At 43.5% G+C, this 18,074-nt stretch overlaps 1 protein-coding gene across 1 annotated transcript in view; it reads left to right on the forward strand.

Moving 5' to 3' along the window:
- Positions 1–2,264: 2,264 nt before the first annotated feature.
- The window catches only part of NMNAT2 (nicotinamide nucleotide adenylyltransferase 2), a 92,567-nt gene continuing 76,757 nt past the window's right edge, over positions 2,265–18,074 (forward strand). The window contains exon 1 of the mRNA XM_061630576.1: positions 2,265–2,442. Within this exon, the coding sequence (XP_061486560.1) occupies positions 2,358–2,442 (85 nt within the window). The 5' untranslated portion in view covers positions 2,265–2,357. The remainder of the gene's footprint in view (positions 2,443–18,074) is intronic.

Here is an 18,074-nt window from a genome sequence, read left to right on the forward strand (position 1 = left end):
TTGTTAATGTGTAACAGCTCATTTGTGCAAATGCTTGTGAATCTTGCGGAGTTGAGTGCAGACCTCTGGCAAGCAGAAAAGTGGTAGATGTTCTGGATTATTGTTGTTGTTTGTTTGTTTCTACCCCGCCTTTCGGCCAAAAGGCCCTCAAGGCGGCATACAAAAAACACAAATATAAAAATACATCAGTAAAATACATCAATACATCAATAACAATACAATTTACAATTTACAGTAGCCAAAACATAAATAAATAAATGTGGGTGAGAAGAAGGATGGGCACCGGAGAAGTCTAAAGAAATGGATCTTGAGGGAGACACCTGGAGGAGAGATCCTTTCTCCATGGCAACTGAGATGATGGGCTAGCGATGCCATACTACTCAGAGTGGATTTTAGTCCAGCCACCACCGACTGCCCCAACCCAGATTACCAAATGGCACCAGTCTCTTTGCTCCGGGCTCGCTCCTTGGTGGCTGCTGCTGCTGCTGCTGCGGCTTCCCCTCCGGCTCCTGCGCCTCCTCCTGCCCCGCCCACGGAGGTGGCAGCTTGGGCGCGTGGGCCTCAAGGGCCTCACAGAACTGCTCGAGGCTGACGGCGTGCTCCCCGCGGCTCATTATTGAATCTGGAGTCGGAATAAAGAGGGATAAAAGTGGGCTGGCCAGTCAGGCATGTGCTATAGGAATAACCATGTGTTAAACTGATACTGGAATACCAACATAATCTACAAACTTTCAAGAGATCAAATGGGATTTTTGTCTTTCTGTGCAATAGTTCTTTAAACGGAGTTCTGAAAGAGCCGTGTTCAGATCTCTAGGCCCAGGACCTGTTTTCCCCAGATTCTGTCCTTTGGATGCCCAGCTTCCTTGCCATTGTTCCCTCATGACTCATGAGTTTCTCCCTGGAGAGGAGTAGCTGCCTGGTGCTACAATGGTTTGACCAAAGCATGGGGCCAATTGTCTTTGGAACTGGTGTTATAGAAATATAACGCATCTTCAATTAGATTGGACTTTGCCTGTTCCTTTAAAGAAGTGGCACAGTGAGAGATGAGAGAAGGTAGTGCAGCTAAATGGGTGCAGCAGGAGGAAAGGAGCAGAACTGAGGCTAAAGATAATCAGCACTGGCAAGTTTTTATGTTATTATTTTACTTACCCCACTGGGGATGAGAGTAAGGATTATAATCCACTTCAGTAGTTGCATGTAGACAAGAGTGGCATGTGTGATAATTAGTCCAGATTCACTCCACCAGAATGTCTCCCCTCCCTTCTTCTTTAAGGCTGCATTCTTTTGTAGAGTAAACCCCAGTTAACTCAGGTGAACTTCTTTCTGAGTAAACATGCCTAGGACTGGGTAATTCTGTGTGCAGTGGTTAGTGTGTAAAACTAGGACCTGGGAGACCAGGGTTCAAATCCCCATCCAACCATGAAGCTCACTGGTTGACCGAGGGCACCACCACTCAATTTAACCTACCTCACAAGGTTGTTGTGAAGATAAAATGGGGAGGCATGTCACCTTGAGAGATAAATGTTATGTGACATACACACACACTACTAACAGTAGTGTAGTGGTAAATTCAGAAGTCCAGGGTCTCTTCATGATAGTCACAGCCATGCCCTCTTCTAAAATTATACGCTCTTCTAAGATAATAGAATAATCTGGCCAGGCTTGAACACTGCTTTCTGCTTCTCTGTTACTGTCACCATTTGGCTGTCCTTTCTCACTGTCAGAGATATCGTTTGAATTACTGGACTCAGTGTCTGCACATTTATCTTCTGCTGCTACCAAACTGCTTGATGATGTAGACAGGATGCTATCATCAGGATTCACTGTCTCTTCTGAAATTACAGAATTCCCACTTCCCACAATTTGGTTTTTGAAGAAAGAACTAATAGGAACTCCTTTCATTCTAATTGGCTCCAGTCAGCAGGAAATGACAAGGAAGCAAGTTAGAAGACTCTTCTCAGTGGCTAACACACTTCCATTTCATGCTGATTGGCTCCTAGGATGATGGAGACATAGGGACCCTTCTGGGACCTGGCTCCCAAAAAAGCAAGGGGTCTAAGACCCTCAAGACCCTGGACAACTACACCCCTGATTCTAAACATGGATTGGATTATTCTGTATTGTGTAAACACATGCTCATTGGCGGCAAGCATTAGCTACCAAGTTAGGGGCTGCCCTAGCCTTAGCCTGGCGCTGAAAGGGTTAAGAAGAGAGGAGAGTGACGCTGCTTGCGTCTGGGAGCTCACAGCCCCCCCTCCCTCTGCAGACACGCACACGCACACGCACAAACCGAAGAGAGACGGCGAGCGATTCATTCCGAGGGAGCGGGCGAAGGGGCTCCAAACCCAGCCGACAGCATGACCGAAACGACCAAGACCCACGTTATCCTCCTGGCCTGCGGCAGCTTCAACCCCGTCACCAAGGGCCACATTCAGATGTTCGGTGAGTCTCTGCACCCACCGCGTCCTCGGCTCTTCGGTCTGTTGGCTGGCGGCGCTTGTCCTCTCGCCCCCCCCCCCCGCTCTTCTCTCCCCCCCCCGCTCTTCTCTCCCCTCCTTCCTGGTGCAATTACATTTGCTGGCTCGGGCCCCTGAGGGTGGATCCTGGCGGGACTTCTTTTAGGGCGGGCGAAGAGGTCTCCCAGGGCCAGATTGCTGCAGGGACGGCCGAGAGAGCTGGAACCCCGGGCTGTTTTGCGCGGTGGGGTTGCCAGGGGAGGGGCAGCGGTTGTTATGGGTCCATCCAAGGGGGGGGAGGAAGGGACTTCTCCTCCAGGGGAGCAAAAAGCCAGGATGGGGAACATTTGGTAGCGGCCTCACAGCGAGGCGGAAGAGAGGAAGATGGGGGGAGGGAAAGGGTCCACGGCGGGGGTGGGGAAAGCTATGTAGATCTGGACTCCGGGAGCTCCCTAAGGAAGGGGCGTGTGTTGATGGGTTCTTCTGAAGGAGGTTTTCTGGGGGATGGAGCAGCGGGGGGGGGGGATGATGGGAGATGGATATGCCGGCGAATGGATGACAGGCTCGGCTGGTAGCTGGGAGGGGGGAGCGGTTGATGTCAGCAACAAGGGAGGCATTTGTAGGATTTGTTGTTTTGGGATGAGGGAGCCCTTCTTGGAGAAATGCCAGCCTTGTCACCTGCCACTGAATCAGGGAATGGAGAGCCAGGAATATGAGGCCTTTGCCTTCCTCCCGCTCCACCTCCCCTTCCCGAGGCTAATCTGGTTACCTCCTTTAGTGGGGCCAACACCTTTATTAACTCCCACACTGGTGGATAATGCCATTTCACACATCACATAGAAACCCCGGTTTGCCATAGGATGCTGCAGCCAAGAAGTGGACCCCGAAACCCATGCCTGTATGATACCATGTGTTTTGTAAACATGTATTTGTTGCACCCAGACTTTATGTTCTTTAGATATATGCTTAACATCTTTGGCACATACCACATAAAAGCCCAGTAATGTGTGAAAGGGCCCTAATCATTCTTGTTTAAGAGCTGATTTCATCGAAGTGTGTGTTGTTGTGTTTTAAATGAGCTAGGGTGGTCAAAGGAGATTTTTCTAGGATGAAACAAGGAGGAGGTGTGATGAGTGTTTGTGTGTACATGGATTATCTAAAATTTTGGATCACAAGCCAAAGAGGGAGTTTCATGGCCATGGCTACCTCTGGTCTTCACAGATTAGGCTAGAGTGTCAGCTGGGGATAGGTGAGCTGTCACTGTCATGAGGTTGCATGTGTGTGCATGGGATCCTGTGTTCACACAAGGGCTGCTTGAGTTTTGGGGACCATACTATGTCATCACACTTTAATATACAATTTGAGGGTAGTTAAAGAAAGATAAAGTGGTGTGCTCCCCCCCCTTTAAAAAGCATTTGTGTATGTCGGGGTGGTGAATCTAATCCATGCTAGTATTTTGCATTCAGAACGAGGGGCTGTGAATGTAATATTGCACGTAAGTCTTTGAGGTCTGTATAAAATCATGGAGTTTTGATGGCTGTTTGTATGTATTGGCAGGAAGGTTAAGATCTGTTTGCTGTCCACATCTCTAAGTGCTGAAAGTGCTTTACGGTTCAGAATAGGAAATGCTAGTTTCTTTTCTCTTATAGGAAATCTAGAGAAATTGTTGTTTAGAGATTAACTGACCTTGAAAATAGTAAATGATAATAATATGCAACTGCTTGGCACTTAAGCTAAGCAGTCAGCTCACTGAGAAATTTGTGAGGCCCAAAAAAGAGGGAGTTGTGACGACAACTTATTACTTAGGAAAATGGTGTGTCTATAAGCACAGCAGAGGCACGTAGTGGGGAGAATTGTGGGAAAAATCATTTCCCCCCCTATTTTCACTTGGTTTCTAAATATAGCTCCAAAACTCTCAAAAAAGCTGCCTATGGGCTGGTATTTCACTGGAATCTTTAAATGCAGCCAGAGAAAGAGATTGCTCACCAATTCACAGGAAGGAAAAAATGCACAGAATTATAAACAATGCACATGTTTTATAAGTAAAATTTTTATTTCTGCCCACTCTGGAAGACCCACTCTGCTCCTTTCTTTATAAGAGAAGGCCTGGCTGATTCCCCTGAAGTCAGTCGGAGTTTTGCCATAGGTGAGGTCAGAATTGTATGAAAGACAGAGCTTCAAAAAGAGCCACTGCTGAGATATGGAGGATTTTGGCTTGGTACATCAGTATATGCTAATACTGTTTTGCAGATGAAATAAATCTGAATAAATATAATAATACATTTGCTGATTGTACAATGGAGCATAATGAGAACTAGGAAGTCATTTTTCCCCTGCCAGGTGCCTGCTGTGCCTACAGATGCTCTTATTTCCATTTTCTCTCATTTAATGCAAGCACTCACAAGGCTTCTCACATCTTCATAGGTTTCATTTAAGAGCACATGGCACCACTGTGAAATACCAGGATCTGCATCCTAGGAAGTGAGGGAACATCCTGTCTGCATAGCCCTTTCATTTCCCATGTGTCAGCAAAATGAACCAAAAGCCCAAGCCAGATCTTTTGCACTATGCAAAAGAAGAAAGAAGCTGGCATTGCCCACTTACTTGTTTCTAAATGGAACCTTGACCCTGAATCCTGTAGAATCTGTCTTCAAAAGCAGTCCTACAAAAATAATTGGCATCCCTCAGCAGCAGGTTTATCTTATGGATATCAGCAAGTCAGTGCTCATGCTAGGGAATGCTTCCCAAATAATTCAGAGCTATGCAGGAATTGAAGACCAGACAGTAATGGGAATGGACCGCTAGTGTAGCATGGTGGCTAAGAAAAATGAGATGCAATCAGAAAGTCCACAATTCAAATATATATGAAATATCCCACTTCGGTTTCCTACTTGCCTCTACCTCCTCCACCTACATTTCATTTCACCCTTTCCAGTCCAAGGGACTTTCTCCTTTTTGGCTGGCTCACCAGTTTCTCTCATTCTTTTTCTTGAAATTTGGGGATGCCTAATTCTTCAGCAAGCTCGAGATTCTTTTTTAAAGCTATATAGTAAACAACATCGGTCATCAAATAGGGAAAAAGCAAAAGACCCATACCAGTGTTTTAAAAGATCCAAGAGAGCAGTCGTGTGTTTTAAGCTGGAAGCTGATCACAACCCATGATATTGTACTTATTTAGACATGGTGAAAAGTCATTTAGATTTTTACAGTCATCTAGAATCAGCTTCTAGTAGTAGAAACAACAGCTGAATCACATGCTGCAATACTATGACATTAAGAGCTGATTCACACATTCATGTTACAACACTTGATTGCTATTCACTTGGGGCTGTTTTATACACATTCATATTCCTGATTGCTTTTGATTATTTAGGCTGTAGTCCTATTCCAGCTTATTTGAAAGAAAGCCCCATTTAACTCAGTGGGATTTATTGATGCTGATTTATATTCTACTCTTCCACCATAGAAGGGAGGGGTTTAAATCTATTTAAATAAATAAATGACTACAGTGCAGGATGTGATCGCTTTACACTTAATGACTAGCAGCTGACTGAATTGACTCCACCAAAAGACGCTGTAATTAGAGGCAATACAACAAATGCTTCTTTTGTGGCATTGGATCTATCCATATAGACTAGCCATCACTTGATGATATACAGGCATCAAGGGACGAACATGGATTTCTGAACCAGCCCTTGATTACTGTGGTTGCCAAATGAGACAATCTACGTATGAGCTGTTCCCATCGCTGTATTCTGCTACAATAATCGTGATTTTATTCTGTTGTTTTAGACTACAGCTCCCATCATCTCTGGTCATTGGCCATGCTTGCTGGGGCTGTTGGGAGATGCAGTTCAGCAACATTTGGAGAGCCAGAAGATACCTTATTGTAGATTGAATGTTGTGGTTGAAGCTGGTTTTTATTGTGTTGCATGATGTCTGAAGGTCTGCTTGGGTCAAGGTATAAATATAATAATATGAAGCTGCCTCATAAGGAGTCAGGCTATTGGTTACTCTAGCCATCTAGCCTAGTATAGTCAATTCTGACTGGAGTGGCTCCTTAATGTCTTCAACCTGAGATCTAAGTTTTGAGAATGGAGGTTCTATCATAGAGTCCAGGCCCCTGGATATGCCAGGCATATAATGTCTACAGCAGATGCTTTGCATATAGAAGGTCCTCGGTTTGGGGCCCTGCTCCAAATAAGTCCTCATCTATGATTCCATTGAAATCATGGTGGTGTTCAAGGTTGTCAAAGCTCTCTATCTGATGTTAGTATGGTGTGAAGTGGGGTGAGAGTGGGGAAACTTGCAATGTAAAGTATCGCTCACAAGCTGCTTTTGTAGCCATTATTGGGAAGGGGGAAAGAAGGAGAAAAATGTGGGCCTATCTTTCTAGCAGGCTGCGGAATCGGATTCTGGCAAGGTACATGAGGATCAAATGGGCCAGACAGAAGATTGGCTGCAGGTCAGGCACTCGATTAGGCAAACAAGGACCAAGGGATGGAGGCAAAGACATAGACAAAAGACGGGCTGATGGTCGGGTACCAGTTGGGCACATGAGAACCAAAAGGCAGGAATATAGTTGAGGCAAGGCAACATATTCTGCTGGATAAGTTGCTCCAACTGAGAACTAGAGCTTGGAGCAGAAGGTTTATGCAAGTAGTGTGGTCCCTTATTGGTCACTCAAGTCACATGGTCCTGGTGGGACTTAAGAGCTGTACTTCTGGCTCTGACCACCATATGGATGGTTCTACTGCAGAATGCAGATTTGCCTGGCCCCATGGTTCAGGGAGTAAGGTCCCTGGGCTCTGGTGCCTGAGTACTTTACACACTGCTTTTAGTGTCTGCCATCCATTGCCTGTTACATTTTTTTCTGACCCAAGAGAAAATAGAGGCCTAGGAGGGTTTTCTCAAATCTAAGGATTTTCTATTAAAGCTGGAAAACATGAAGCAGAGGGGAAGGTGAATGTGGCCCAGTTTTGGATCTGTGAGCATTGCCGTCAAATCTTGGCCTCTGTAGATGGTGCTTAGTAAGATTCTTTTAGACCAGGAATGGGGAATATATGGCCATCTAGAGGTTGTTGGACTACAGTTCCCATCATCCCTGACCACTGACCATCACCGAAAAAGAGGAAATGTATCACACACACACCCCAAAAAGGACACAGGCTTTACATATGATACGCATATGGTAGCATACATGTATAGATACAAATTTTGAAATGATTACTATCATTTAAATAAAAATACAATGCATCCCACTTCAGCGGGGTGGACCATGACCAGGTGACCTTTGAGCCTGCTCAGCCTGTTGTCCAGGTACTCGCTGTTGATGGGCAACTTCAAGGCCCCTGCTGTCCTTTCTTATGGTTCTTTATCTTTGAACTGGACTTGGACAGAACAGCCCTTGGACAGGACAGGATTGTCTTCTGTAAAGTAGAACATGTGACTGTCCTGACTGAAAACCGCCATTCTAGTCCTTTCCTCTAGACATGGCATTATTCTCTGTGATTATATTTTCATTAAAAAAAAAAAGAACCCTTTTGATTAAGGCATTTTCTTACAACACATAATGCAAAATAAATGTATCCCATCAACCTGTATACTCACCGTGCAGTATACAGACTACATTTCTTTCAATTCCCCTTCCCTACCTCCAAGTAGTCAAGCTGAAGACTCCCTTTGTCTCTTGAGGGGCAGATGAAGCTAGTGGCTATCAATCTGAACATGCACCTGATTTTATTTTTAGTCTGTATGCTTATGCTTGATGAAGATAGTGTAAATTCACAAACTTGCAGTATTTCATATGACAAAATGGTCCAGTGAAATGGATCAATTCACCCTGTTTCATGATCCTACTCTGCTAGTCTAGCACTGGGCAAGAACATTGCCATTCACTCTGATTAAGGATCTTATCTGAAACACCATTTGTCAGCCTACAGTCATTTTTAAAAACCATAAAAGGAGCCACAAATATATAATCTAAGATAGCTACTCATGGGCAGAAGTGAACACAGTGTGGGCTCTTGCCGTTTACATTACTGAAGCTTTCATCATCTTGTACATGGAAGGTCTGTACTTCCTTTGCCACATTCAGACAGAGCAGACAATGGATGAATTCAGACTTGCAAATGAGAGCACATTTACTACTCCACACAAAAAAAGTAAAATATTAGCCAGCCTGACTGCATATACCTATGCATATTTACTCAGAAGTAAGTCTCATTCAGTTAAATAGGCTTTACTCCCATGTAAGTGTATATTAGATTGCAGCTGTAGTCAAATGTAGCCAAAGGAAGAGTCTGCTTCTTGTAAGGCGTCACTATCTAGTCTCCTGGCAACAAGTCTCACCACAAGAGACCACCAGCCTATCGGCTATTTACAAGCCTGTGCTGATTCTTCAAGCCAGGGCTGTTCTGTTGATAACTGAATTGCCAAGCAGTCAGAATGACTGTGGAATTTCACAAGACTCTCTCTCTCTCTTCGTAGGGCTTTTTGTCCAAAGATCAGTGCTGGCTCGAGGTTTTTGAGGGGGGGGGCTCTTGCAAAAGACACCCTTAGAGGTTCCCCCCCTTTCCTCAGTGAGTCTACTCCCTCATTGCAATTGTTGCCACCTCCTGCTGCTCCTCTGCTTTGTCTTTCCTGCCACCTGCCTTCTTGCCAGACAGAGACAATGAGCGAGCAGGCAGTGGCAGCTAGTCCTCACCACCACTATCATTTGCTTGCTGTCTCCTCTGGGCCAGAGCAAGCAGCGCACAATGGTAAAGAAGAGGAGCAGGTCCCTTGTTTTCAGTGGTGCTCGTGCTGGCTTGCGGGTCCTTGGCAGATCCCCAACCATGCTGACCCTTGGCGCTGGCCCTGCTAGAAGCTCAAACAAGAAATAAATCCGAACTCTGCAGCCTGAAAAAAAACCCAATTCTGCAAGTGAACTCAATAATGCAAACAGATCACCTTGCATAAATTAATGAGTGAGTTTTAATTTGGTGTCAGGGAGAGGGGAAATCAGGCTTGGTTTTGCCCCAAAGGCAGGAGGTAAATGAAGGAAAAAGAGGCACCGCTAATTAATAGGGTTGGGAACAGAGGTCTACAAAAACAATCAATCATTATCCTGTCCCCCTCAGTCATTTTGTTTTTCTAACATTTTAGAAGAATGATGCATAGCAATTGTCACAGCAAGAATATTGATCTTATAGTTGAAGGAGCTACCATAACGTAAATGGATGACGATGTAAATGCATTTTCACCTCTGTATCTTTTTCCAGTGTGTTTTAATTATTTTTCCCATGTTCCCAATCTGTATCATCTTTACAAGCCTCAACAAAGAGATTAGATTCTGCCGACAGATATTCAGGGCATCTTTTTAAAAAATGTACATATGGTTAAATATTTATGTAGCAGTCTTTATTGCATTCAGTGAGACACTGAATTGTCTAAAAACTCTTTCTGTTTTATTTCCATATTCAAAGAACATTGGTAACATTTTTTTAAAGGATGAAATGTTAAATCTCAAGATCGAAAACATCTCCTGTTCAGACAGAGCACTGCATGTTTACCTCTCCCAACATACAATAACAAAACTTCCTACAAAAAGAAACCTAGCTCAACAGAAAGAAACTGGGCTCAATTGTTCTAGTGCTAGTTTTCTATGTAGTTGTGTATTTTTTTTATTTCTATGGGAGAGCATTCAGATGTGCCAACCCACTCCCCTCCATCTCTAGCGTCAAGTGGTACAGTCCAAAATAAGCTGTACCATGTGATTCTTCAGAAGATAGAAAAAATGTAAATGTTCTGCTTTCAAGTCGATCCTGACTCATGGCGACCCTATGAATAGGGTTTTCATGGTAAGCGGTATTCAGAGGGGGTTTACCATTGCCTTCCTCTGAGGCTGAGAGACAGTGATTGGCCCAAGGTCACCCAGTGAGCTTCATGGCTGTGTGGGGATTCGAACCCTGAGTCTCCCAGGTCATAGTCCAACACCTTAACCCCTACACCACACTGGCTCTCTCGGAAGATATACACTGCCCCTATTTGCAGAGCATTCAGTGTGCTTTGCAGTGAAGGCTGATCCATTAGGGTGAATGGGACACTGCCCCACCAACTCCTGCCCCACCTGCTTGCATTTTTACTTATAACCAGTCAGGGAATGGCTCTTGCTTCACCTACTGTTGGTCTCCCTGCCTTCCACCCTGTCATTCCCAACCACCCATTAAGCTTTGCATTATGCTGAACCGATGAAAGTCAATTAAAATAAAAATGGTATTGTTTGGTATGGGCAGGGCTGTGTGTATTCTACCCTAAAAAAGAAAAGAAATAACATTTCTGTGCCAAAAAAAGATGAATTCTTTGGCCTGTATAAATTATGCAAAGACATATTTGCATAATGTCTCCCATTTTGCATAAATGTATTCTGCAGTGTTTACAAATCTGCCAAATTAATCCTGGCTTTGCTAGTCATCGGAAGGGATGCATGAGGAGCTATGCAGCAACACGGAAGGTCTATTCCAAGCCCGTGGCAATCTTATTCAGCCATCCCTTTCAGCAAACTTAGCCATATCATGTGCATTCAAGCATCTGTTGGCAAGCACAGGAGCGAATAACTCACAGTGCAATCCTATGTGTTTTTACTCACAAGTAAGTACCATGGGATTCAATGGGACTTACTCCCGGGCAAATGTGTATAAGACTGAGTCTTGGTCTCACTCTCTTGCTCTCAAAAAAAAAATTTTTTTTTAAAGCTTTGGTTCTCAGGAATGTTAGCCATACTTTATTCTTTGCTTGTGTAAAAACTCATAAACACAGGCCTAGCCATGAGGATGTGTGCTAATGGCAACCTCAATGGTCTCACACCAATGTGAGTATAATGAAATTCACACACACACCCCAACAACTGCTAGACAGAAAAGAGGACAGGGCTCTTGCATCTTTTCATTGTTGTGTAGCAGAGGGAATTTTCAGCAGGGGTAGTTTGCATGAGAAGGTATCCCTGCTGAACATCTCCTCTTCTACACTACTATTAAAGGTGCCAGAGCCCTGTCCGCTTCTGCATCTGGTCACTCTAACTGGTGTTGAAGGATGGGTAATGCAGAAAAATCCTGTAGAGACACAAGATTATCTATGCAGAATTATGCTTTGTTCTGGAATTGTTCAGCTTCTTAAGGAGGCTAATGTATGCTTCCTACTCAGGGCTGGTGCCAGGCATGCCAGGGCCCTTGGGCACCAGCCTGTCCCAGGCACCAGCGTGTGCACGCACGCCCCACCTACTTCTCTCTCCTGTCTTTTGCAGCTGCGCGTGCTATGCACGCAGGGCTGCCATTAACCAAGATGGCAGCCAAGGTTTCCCTAAGGGGCTGAAGTCTCTGCCGCCATCTTGGTTGATGGCATGCATGCGTGCTATGTTTGTGCATCCCTGCAATCAACCAAGATAGCGGCAGGGGCATCAGCGCCTTAAGGAAACCTCGGCCCCCATCTTGGTTAATGGCAGCCCTGCCTGCACAGCGCGTGCAGCTGCAAAAGACAGGAGAGACTGGTAGGTGGAGCCAGAGAATGGGTGGGCAACTTGGAAGCTCCCCCCCCAGGGGCCCTTGGCCAGGGCCCAACCTGGCCGCCTTTTGGTACCGGCCCTGTAACTGCCTATGAGCAGTTATAAAGTGCCTAAGAGCTGCACTTTATATCATTACCTTTTCCCATGAGAAGAAATTCAGTTTTGAATCACAAACTTCTGCGGATTATCAGCCTATAATTCTTAATGGAGTATCTCCATCTCCATTGTTCTGGACAAAGACATGGCCTGCTTTGCATGCCACAGTAAACCAAACTATTGTTTACTGGGACCATACAAATATACTGGCTCTTGGAGGGGAGCTCACACTGGCTCTCCTCCTCTCTGGTCTCTTTAGCAGTGTGTGGCATGGCGACTAAGCCAAGGTTTGGCTTAGAGTGCTGTCTATACCCTGGATTATGGTTAAGGTCTCTGCTCCTTAACCACAATCTGTAATCAAGGTTTTTACCTGTAGCTAAACGTTGTTTGTTTGTTCGGGACCCTGGTACACCATAGTTTGGCTTACTGCAATGTGCAAATCATGCCATTGTCAGCATGGCCTTTGATGAGAAGAGAGTCCAGCAATGGGTCCGTAGAGAATTCTTGGTCTGGTCCACACCTGCATGTTCATCTCTTGATGACTGCAACAGAAAGTGCTGATTAACAAGTGTGAAGAAGTGATTGCAGATCTAAACCCACAAAGCTCCATTCATGTTGCCTCATGCACAATTTTTTTGATAGTCAGCCCACACAGACAACAACTGTACAGTAATCCAGTGATGTTCATGCATGTGTGAACAAGTCCCTAGTGTCAGCTCACACAGTGTATCAAATCAGAGGAGTTATGGGGTTGGCCTTGGACTCTAGTTGTTAGGTTAACTGTGAGAACAAAGTGGGATAACTCCTATGTACAGTGTCCTGAACACCTTGGAGAAAGGATACGACACAAATTTGAAAAACAAATACATCTCAGAGCATTTCTCCCTTGCGCATCACCAGGATTTACAAGTAGAATACTTAAAAGGTAAATTAGGCCACAGAAAGGTGGGTACTCGACTAGGATTTCTTTTTCTTTTTTTAAATTTAAAAATCAGCAAGAGATTGGCAGAGATTGGCTGAGCCTCTTGGGGGACAAAACACAATAATTCTGCCCGATTTATATCTCACACACAGGCGTTTTATGTTAAGCAGAAAAAGCTGCCAGCAGGGTGGCAAGATGAATGTTGTGTGTGTATTTCTGCATACTTTTCTCCTTAAGAAAAGTAAAACACATTTTCAAAACGGAAACCAGCTGGGATGTGCATAAGTCCTTCTCTATAGGAGTCAGCAAGCTATTTTGCCACCGATTTGCCACCATTAATGGAGGAAATCTTGTAAATCAGATAGAACAGAGGAACAGAAGAAGCTGCCTTATGACTGCCAGTCTATCTAGCTCAATGTTGTGTATACTGACTAGCAGTGGCTCTCCAGGATTTCAGATGAGGGTCTCTCCCAGCCCCACCTGGAGATGCCGAGCATTGAATCTGGGACCTTCTGCATGCAAAATTCAGGTTGCCCAATTATAATTGATTGGGAGGTCTTCCTCAACAAACCCGCTTCCCCAAAAGGTCAGAGTTTTTGCAACAAGGGGAGGGGGGGATGCACTGGAAAGTGTGAGATAACACTTGCTTTGACACGACGTCATCTAACCTCCCTGAAAACAAATCAGAGTGAATGTTCAATAAACAGGTCATCTGGAAGCATCTCTGCCACTAGAATAATTTCTCACATGTGACTCCCTTTTTTCAATACCTATAAATTCTTTGTTTTCTGCTCCTATAACAAGCCTTACTATCAAAGCCTCCATGGCCTTGTCCCTTTATTTCTCTGCCCTCATATCCTGTTCTTCCCCATGACATTTGTTACTCCAGCTCTATCAACCCTAGCCACTTCTGTCCCTTATACAACTCCATCCTTTCTCCCCACGCTGCTCTTTATGCTTGGAATTCCCTCCCAGAACACCTCTGTGATACCACCTTCAAATTAGCAGAGCTTGGAAAAGTTACTTTTTTGAACTACAACTCCCATCAGCCCCAGCGAGCATGGCCACTGGAATGGGCTGATGGGAGTTGTAGTTCAAAAAAGGAACTTTTCCAAGCTCTGCAAATTAGGGATGGCAAAATGTTTCAGTTTCTCTCAGTTTCTCATTTTTCCAATCAGTGCATGTTCAGTGACTCGCATTTCTGTATCAGTTTGTTATTGATTCATTTTTTGTAGTCCTCAAGAAAAATCTTTAGCATTTTAGTACACATTTCTTCAAATAGACAATTTTTTTGCAAGCGGTTTCTCCTAATATAATGCAATATTGTACATTATTTTCACAAATACATGCATTGCTATGCACACTGTCCCTTAATATATGCATTTTGTACACATGTTTTGGTTGGAGACTCTTAACAAAAGTTGGAGAAGTACAGCCTAGTTGAAAACCCTTCAGGTTTTAAGTGAATCCTTTGGCTTCACTCCTTAGACTGCATCCCCTTCTGAAACCCAGCCCAAGTACATGTAATTGCATTTGCACTCACTCTTTCCTCTCTTGCCTCAAGCTTTGCTCCCTTGGTTAAACTTTAGATTGTGAACTCCTTGGTACAGGAATTTGTTTTCTGTTTTTTGCTGATATTACTGCAGAAAGGTCCATGCACATTTAAGGTGATATAAACAATATACAATTATATTATTAATAAAATTCCTTCATTTAAACCAACTGAGTTAACAATATAGCATGTAAGCTTTTGAGTTACACAGAACCTTCTCACAATGGAGAGGTTGTTTTTTTTTACAGGTAATGTTTCTGGATCTTGAAAAAATGGAAATGCCCTGCCTTCAAGTCAATTCCGACTTATGGCGACCCTATGAATAGGGTTTTCATGGTAAGCGGTATTCAGAGGGGGTTTACCATTGCCTTCCTCTGAGGCTGAGAGGCAGTGACTGGCCCAAGGTCACCCAGTGAGGTTCATGGCTGTGTGGGGATTGGAACCCTGGTCTCCCAGGTCATAGTCCAACACCTTAACCATTACACTAGCTCTGTTTCAGATCTATTTCAGCTTATGCAAGTGGATGCTGGGACACAGAAGCAAATCAAAGATCCCCAGCAGTTAGCAGGATCTGATTGTATCTCTAATCAGAATTCACAGATCCCTTAAAAAGCAGAGTGCAAAAATAAAAGAGCTGGAGATTTATTTTAGAAGCTGCACTAGGTATAGAATTTATAATTCTGTTTTATACTGATTTTAATATTTCATTTTAAATTGCTATAACCTGCCCTGGGACCTTGTGGTGAAAGGCTGGTAAGAAATTGAATATCGATAATGATAATAGTAATAGCCAGTTTGTATAGTGTCATCAAATTATTACTTAGGCTGAGAGATCAAGGAACTCCCTGAGTCTTCTATTTTAATTGCTGCATAGTTTTAATGGGATTATTTTATTATGTATTTTATTCATAATTAAAATACATTATATATTAATGTTTGTGTAACTTGTAAACTCCATGAAAGCCTATTTTGCCATAAAGCAGTATATTAATTAATTAATTAAAAATAGTAGGAAGTGTGGATGTGGTTTTCAGTCAGCCAAAAGTCGCATCTCTTTAGTTAGGACTTGATGTCCTGCTTTTCTCCAGTTTTATAATTCTCCTCTTGAACAATAACATCTGGTATTCTCTAAAACGGGTTGTTAACCTATGGTCTAGGGACCCTTGGTCCATGGATGGTCTTCAGGGGGTCTGTGGACCAATGCAATAAAATTAATTGTATTTATGGGGATCCATAGCTTTCAACACATTCTCAAAGGGGTCTATGATCATAAAAGCCACTGCTCTAAATTAAAAACAAACAGCCATGTTGGTCTATTAGAATAAAGTAGGTTCTGTCACAGATTCATGTCACATTCACAAAGAGTTGATTCTTTGTATAGAGAAGAGTATATCAATTGCTTGTTTAGCCCATTGCTCAATGACCTACGAGAGGCTTGTTGTTGAGGTGTATTTGAATATTACTTTGAGTGCTGTTAACTCATTTTGCTTTTGGATGCCGTCAGAGGAGCTCTGGTATGTATGTCCCATGTTGATGAGATCATTTAAAATCAAACTGTGTCATTTTTTTTCCCCGTACTGTTGTCTAATTTGAACAAATATTCATCCTAGACAAAGGCAGACATTCGCATCTAAATCTGCTGGGAAATGGCTAAGGAGCTTAAAATACTTTTGGCTTGCCATGCCAAAAGTAGTATTTGTTTATTTAATCAATTTATATCCTGCCCTTCCTTCAAGAAGGAGCCCAGGGAGGCAAACAAAAAACACTAAAATCTTAAAAACAAAAGACTTTAAAACATATTAAAGCAAAACATCTTTAAAAACATTAAAGCAAAACATCTTAAAAACATCTTTAAAACATCTTTAAAAAGCAATTCCAACATAGATGCAGACAGGGACAAGTTCTCTACGTAAAAGACATGTTGAAAGAGGAAGGTCTTTAGTAGATGCCAAAAAGATAACAGAGATGATGCCTGCCTAATATTTAAGGAGAGGGAATTCTAAAGGGTAGATGCCGCGACACTAAAGTTCCGCTTCCCAGGTTGTTCAAACCAGATCTCCTGATAAGGTGGTATCTGCAAGAGGCCCTTGCCTGCAGAGTGCAGTGATCGACTGGGTATATAAGGGGTTAGACAATCTTTCAGTACTCACTAGTTTGAATTTGCTCACTAGAGTTAAAGGATTTAGAGCCCTGTGCTAAGATTCCCATATGTTGTCTCCTTCCCTGGTTTCTGCATTTGGAACATGTCTGCATGTATAACTTGTGATGAACCAAGCTGAACACAGCCACATGCGTTGTAACTTGGCAGATGCTTAACAGCCCACCTTCCCCTGTTTCTACAACCCGTGGCAAACACCAAAGAGGAGTATCAAGCCCATGGTGGCTGCAAATGTGGCTAAAAGGCTATATTTAGCTTAGTAGGTCACAAGTTATATGGGCACGATTTAAATAATTTATGGGATGGGTGAAAGTGCCATTACAGTGTTTTTTTTAACTGGAGTCAGCTCCTTAAAGGGGTGACTCCTTGTTGTCCAGTGTATTTTCCTGCAAAAATCATTTTATTTGGTTAGTTTTTTTTTATCTTTTCCAAACTATCTGCAGTTAACTTCTCTTACTCTTATCTAGCTTGGCTGAGCAGAGCAATCTTAAGTGGGTAGGTGGGTGGGGAGAGTGATGTGGCAGACCTACCACTACATCTCAAGCCCTGCTGGCATGAAAGGTAGTGGTGATGGGCAGAGTCTTAATAATTTTCAGTACCCCACCTCCAGGCTGGTGTAGCTGAGTGGCCAGAGGATTGGGCCTTTCAGGAGAACTTAGGGGTTTTGGATCCAGATCTAAAGCTGCTGGTGCCCTCCTCCATTTTGGGCTTTCTGATTACTACTGCTGGCAGGAGAAGCATCAGTGGCAGGTTTCACCTGCCTCGGGGAAACAGGGGCCTCCACCATGGTGGAGCTCTCCACCCACCTCAGTGATGCTCCTCTCTGCCAGTGGAGGCCAGTGAAGAGGTGCCTATTTGACATCCTCTTAAACCCCCAGCCATCAGCATCAGGGGGGTGGGCTTAGAATTCCATTTTTATTCCTAAGTAAATATTCATAGGACTGCAGCCTTAGGTCTGGAGTTGTGTGCAGCTTTGGATAGAGTTCTAAAAGTGATTTAGGCCACAATCCTATACCCATTTAGACATATATTGGATTGCACTGATAGGCTGCAATCCTATGCACACTTGTTTAGGAAATAACTGAGATGCCATCTTGGTTTTTTTTCTTTTTCTTTTACTACTGTTTCCAGTTATTGTATGTACTTAGCATAAAACAGAACACTAGATAGTGACAGTTTACGTGCCACTTCCCAACACAAAATTTGGAAGCAGATCACAGAAAATGCTGCCGGTCTAGATGTGCCATTGCAAGTCCATGTTACAGATAAATGGAATGCCCTCCCCCACCAATATATTTGTTCCCTGTTTCCAAAAACTCTTGCAGAAGCCATGCTTTTCCAGGGTCAAA

Source organism: Rhineura floridana, chromosome 6 (assembly GCF_030035675.1).
Source record: "Rhineura floridana isolate rRhiFlo1 chromosome 6, rRhiFlo1.hap2, whole genome shotgun sequence".
Taxonomy (NCBI): Eukaryota; Metazoa; Chordata; class Lepidosauria; order Squamata; family Rhineuridae; genus Rhineura; species Rhineura floridana.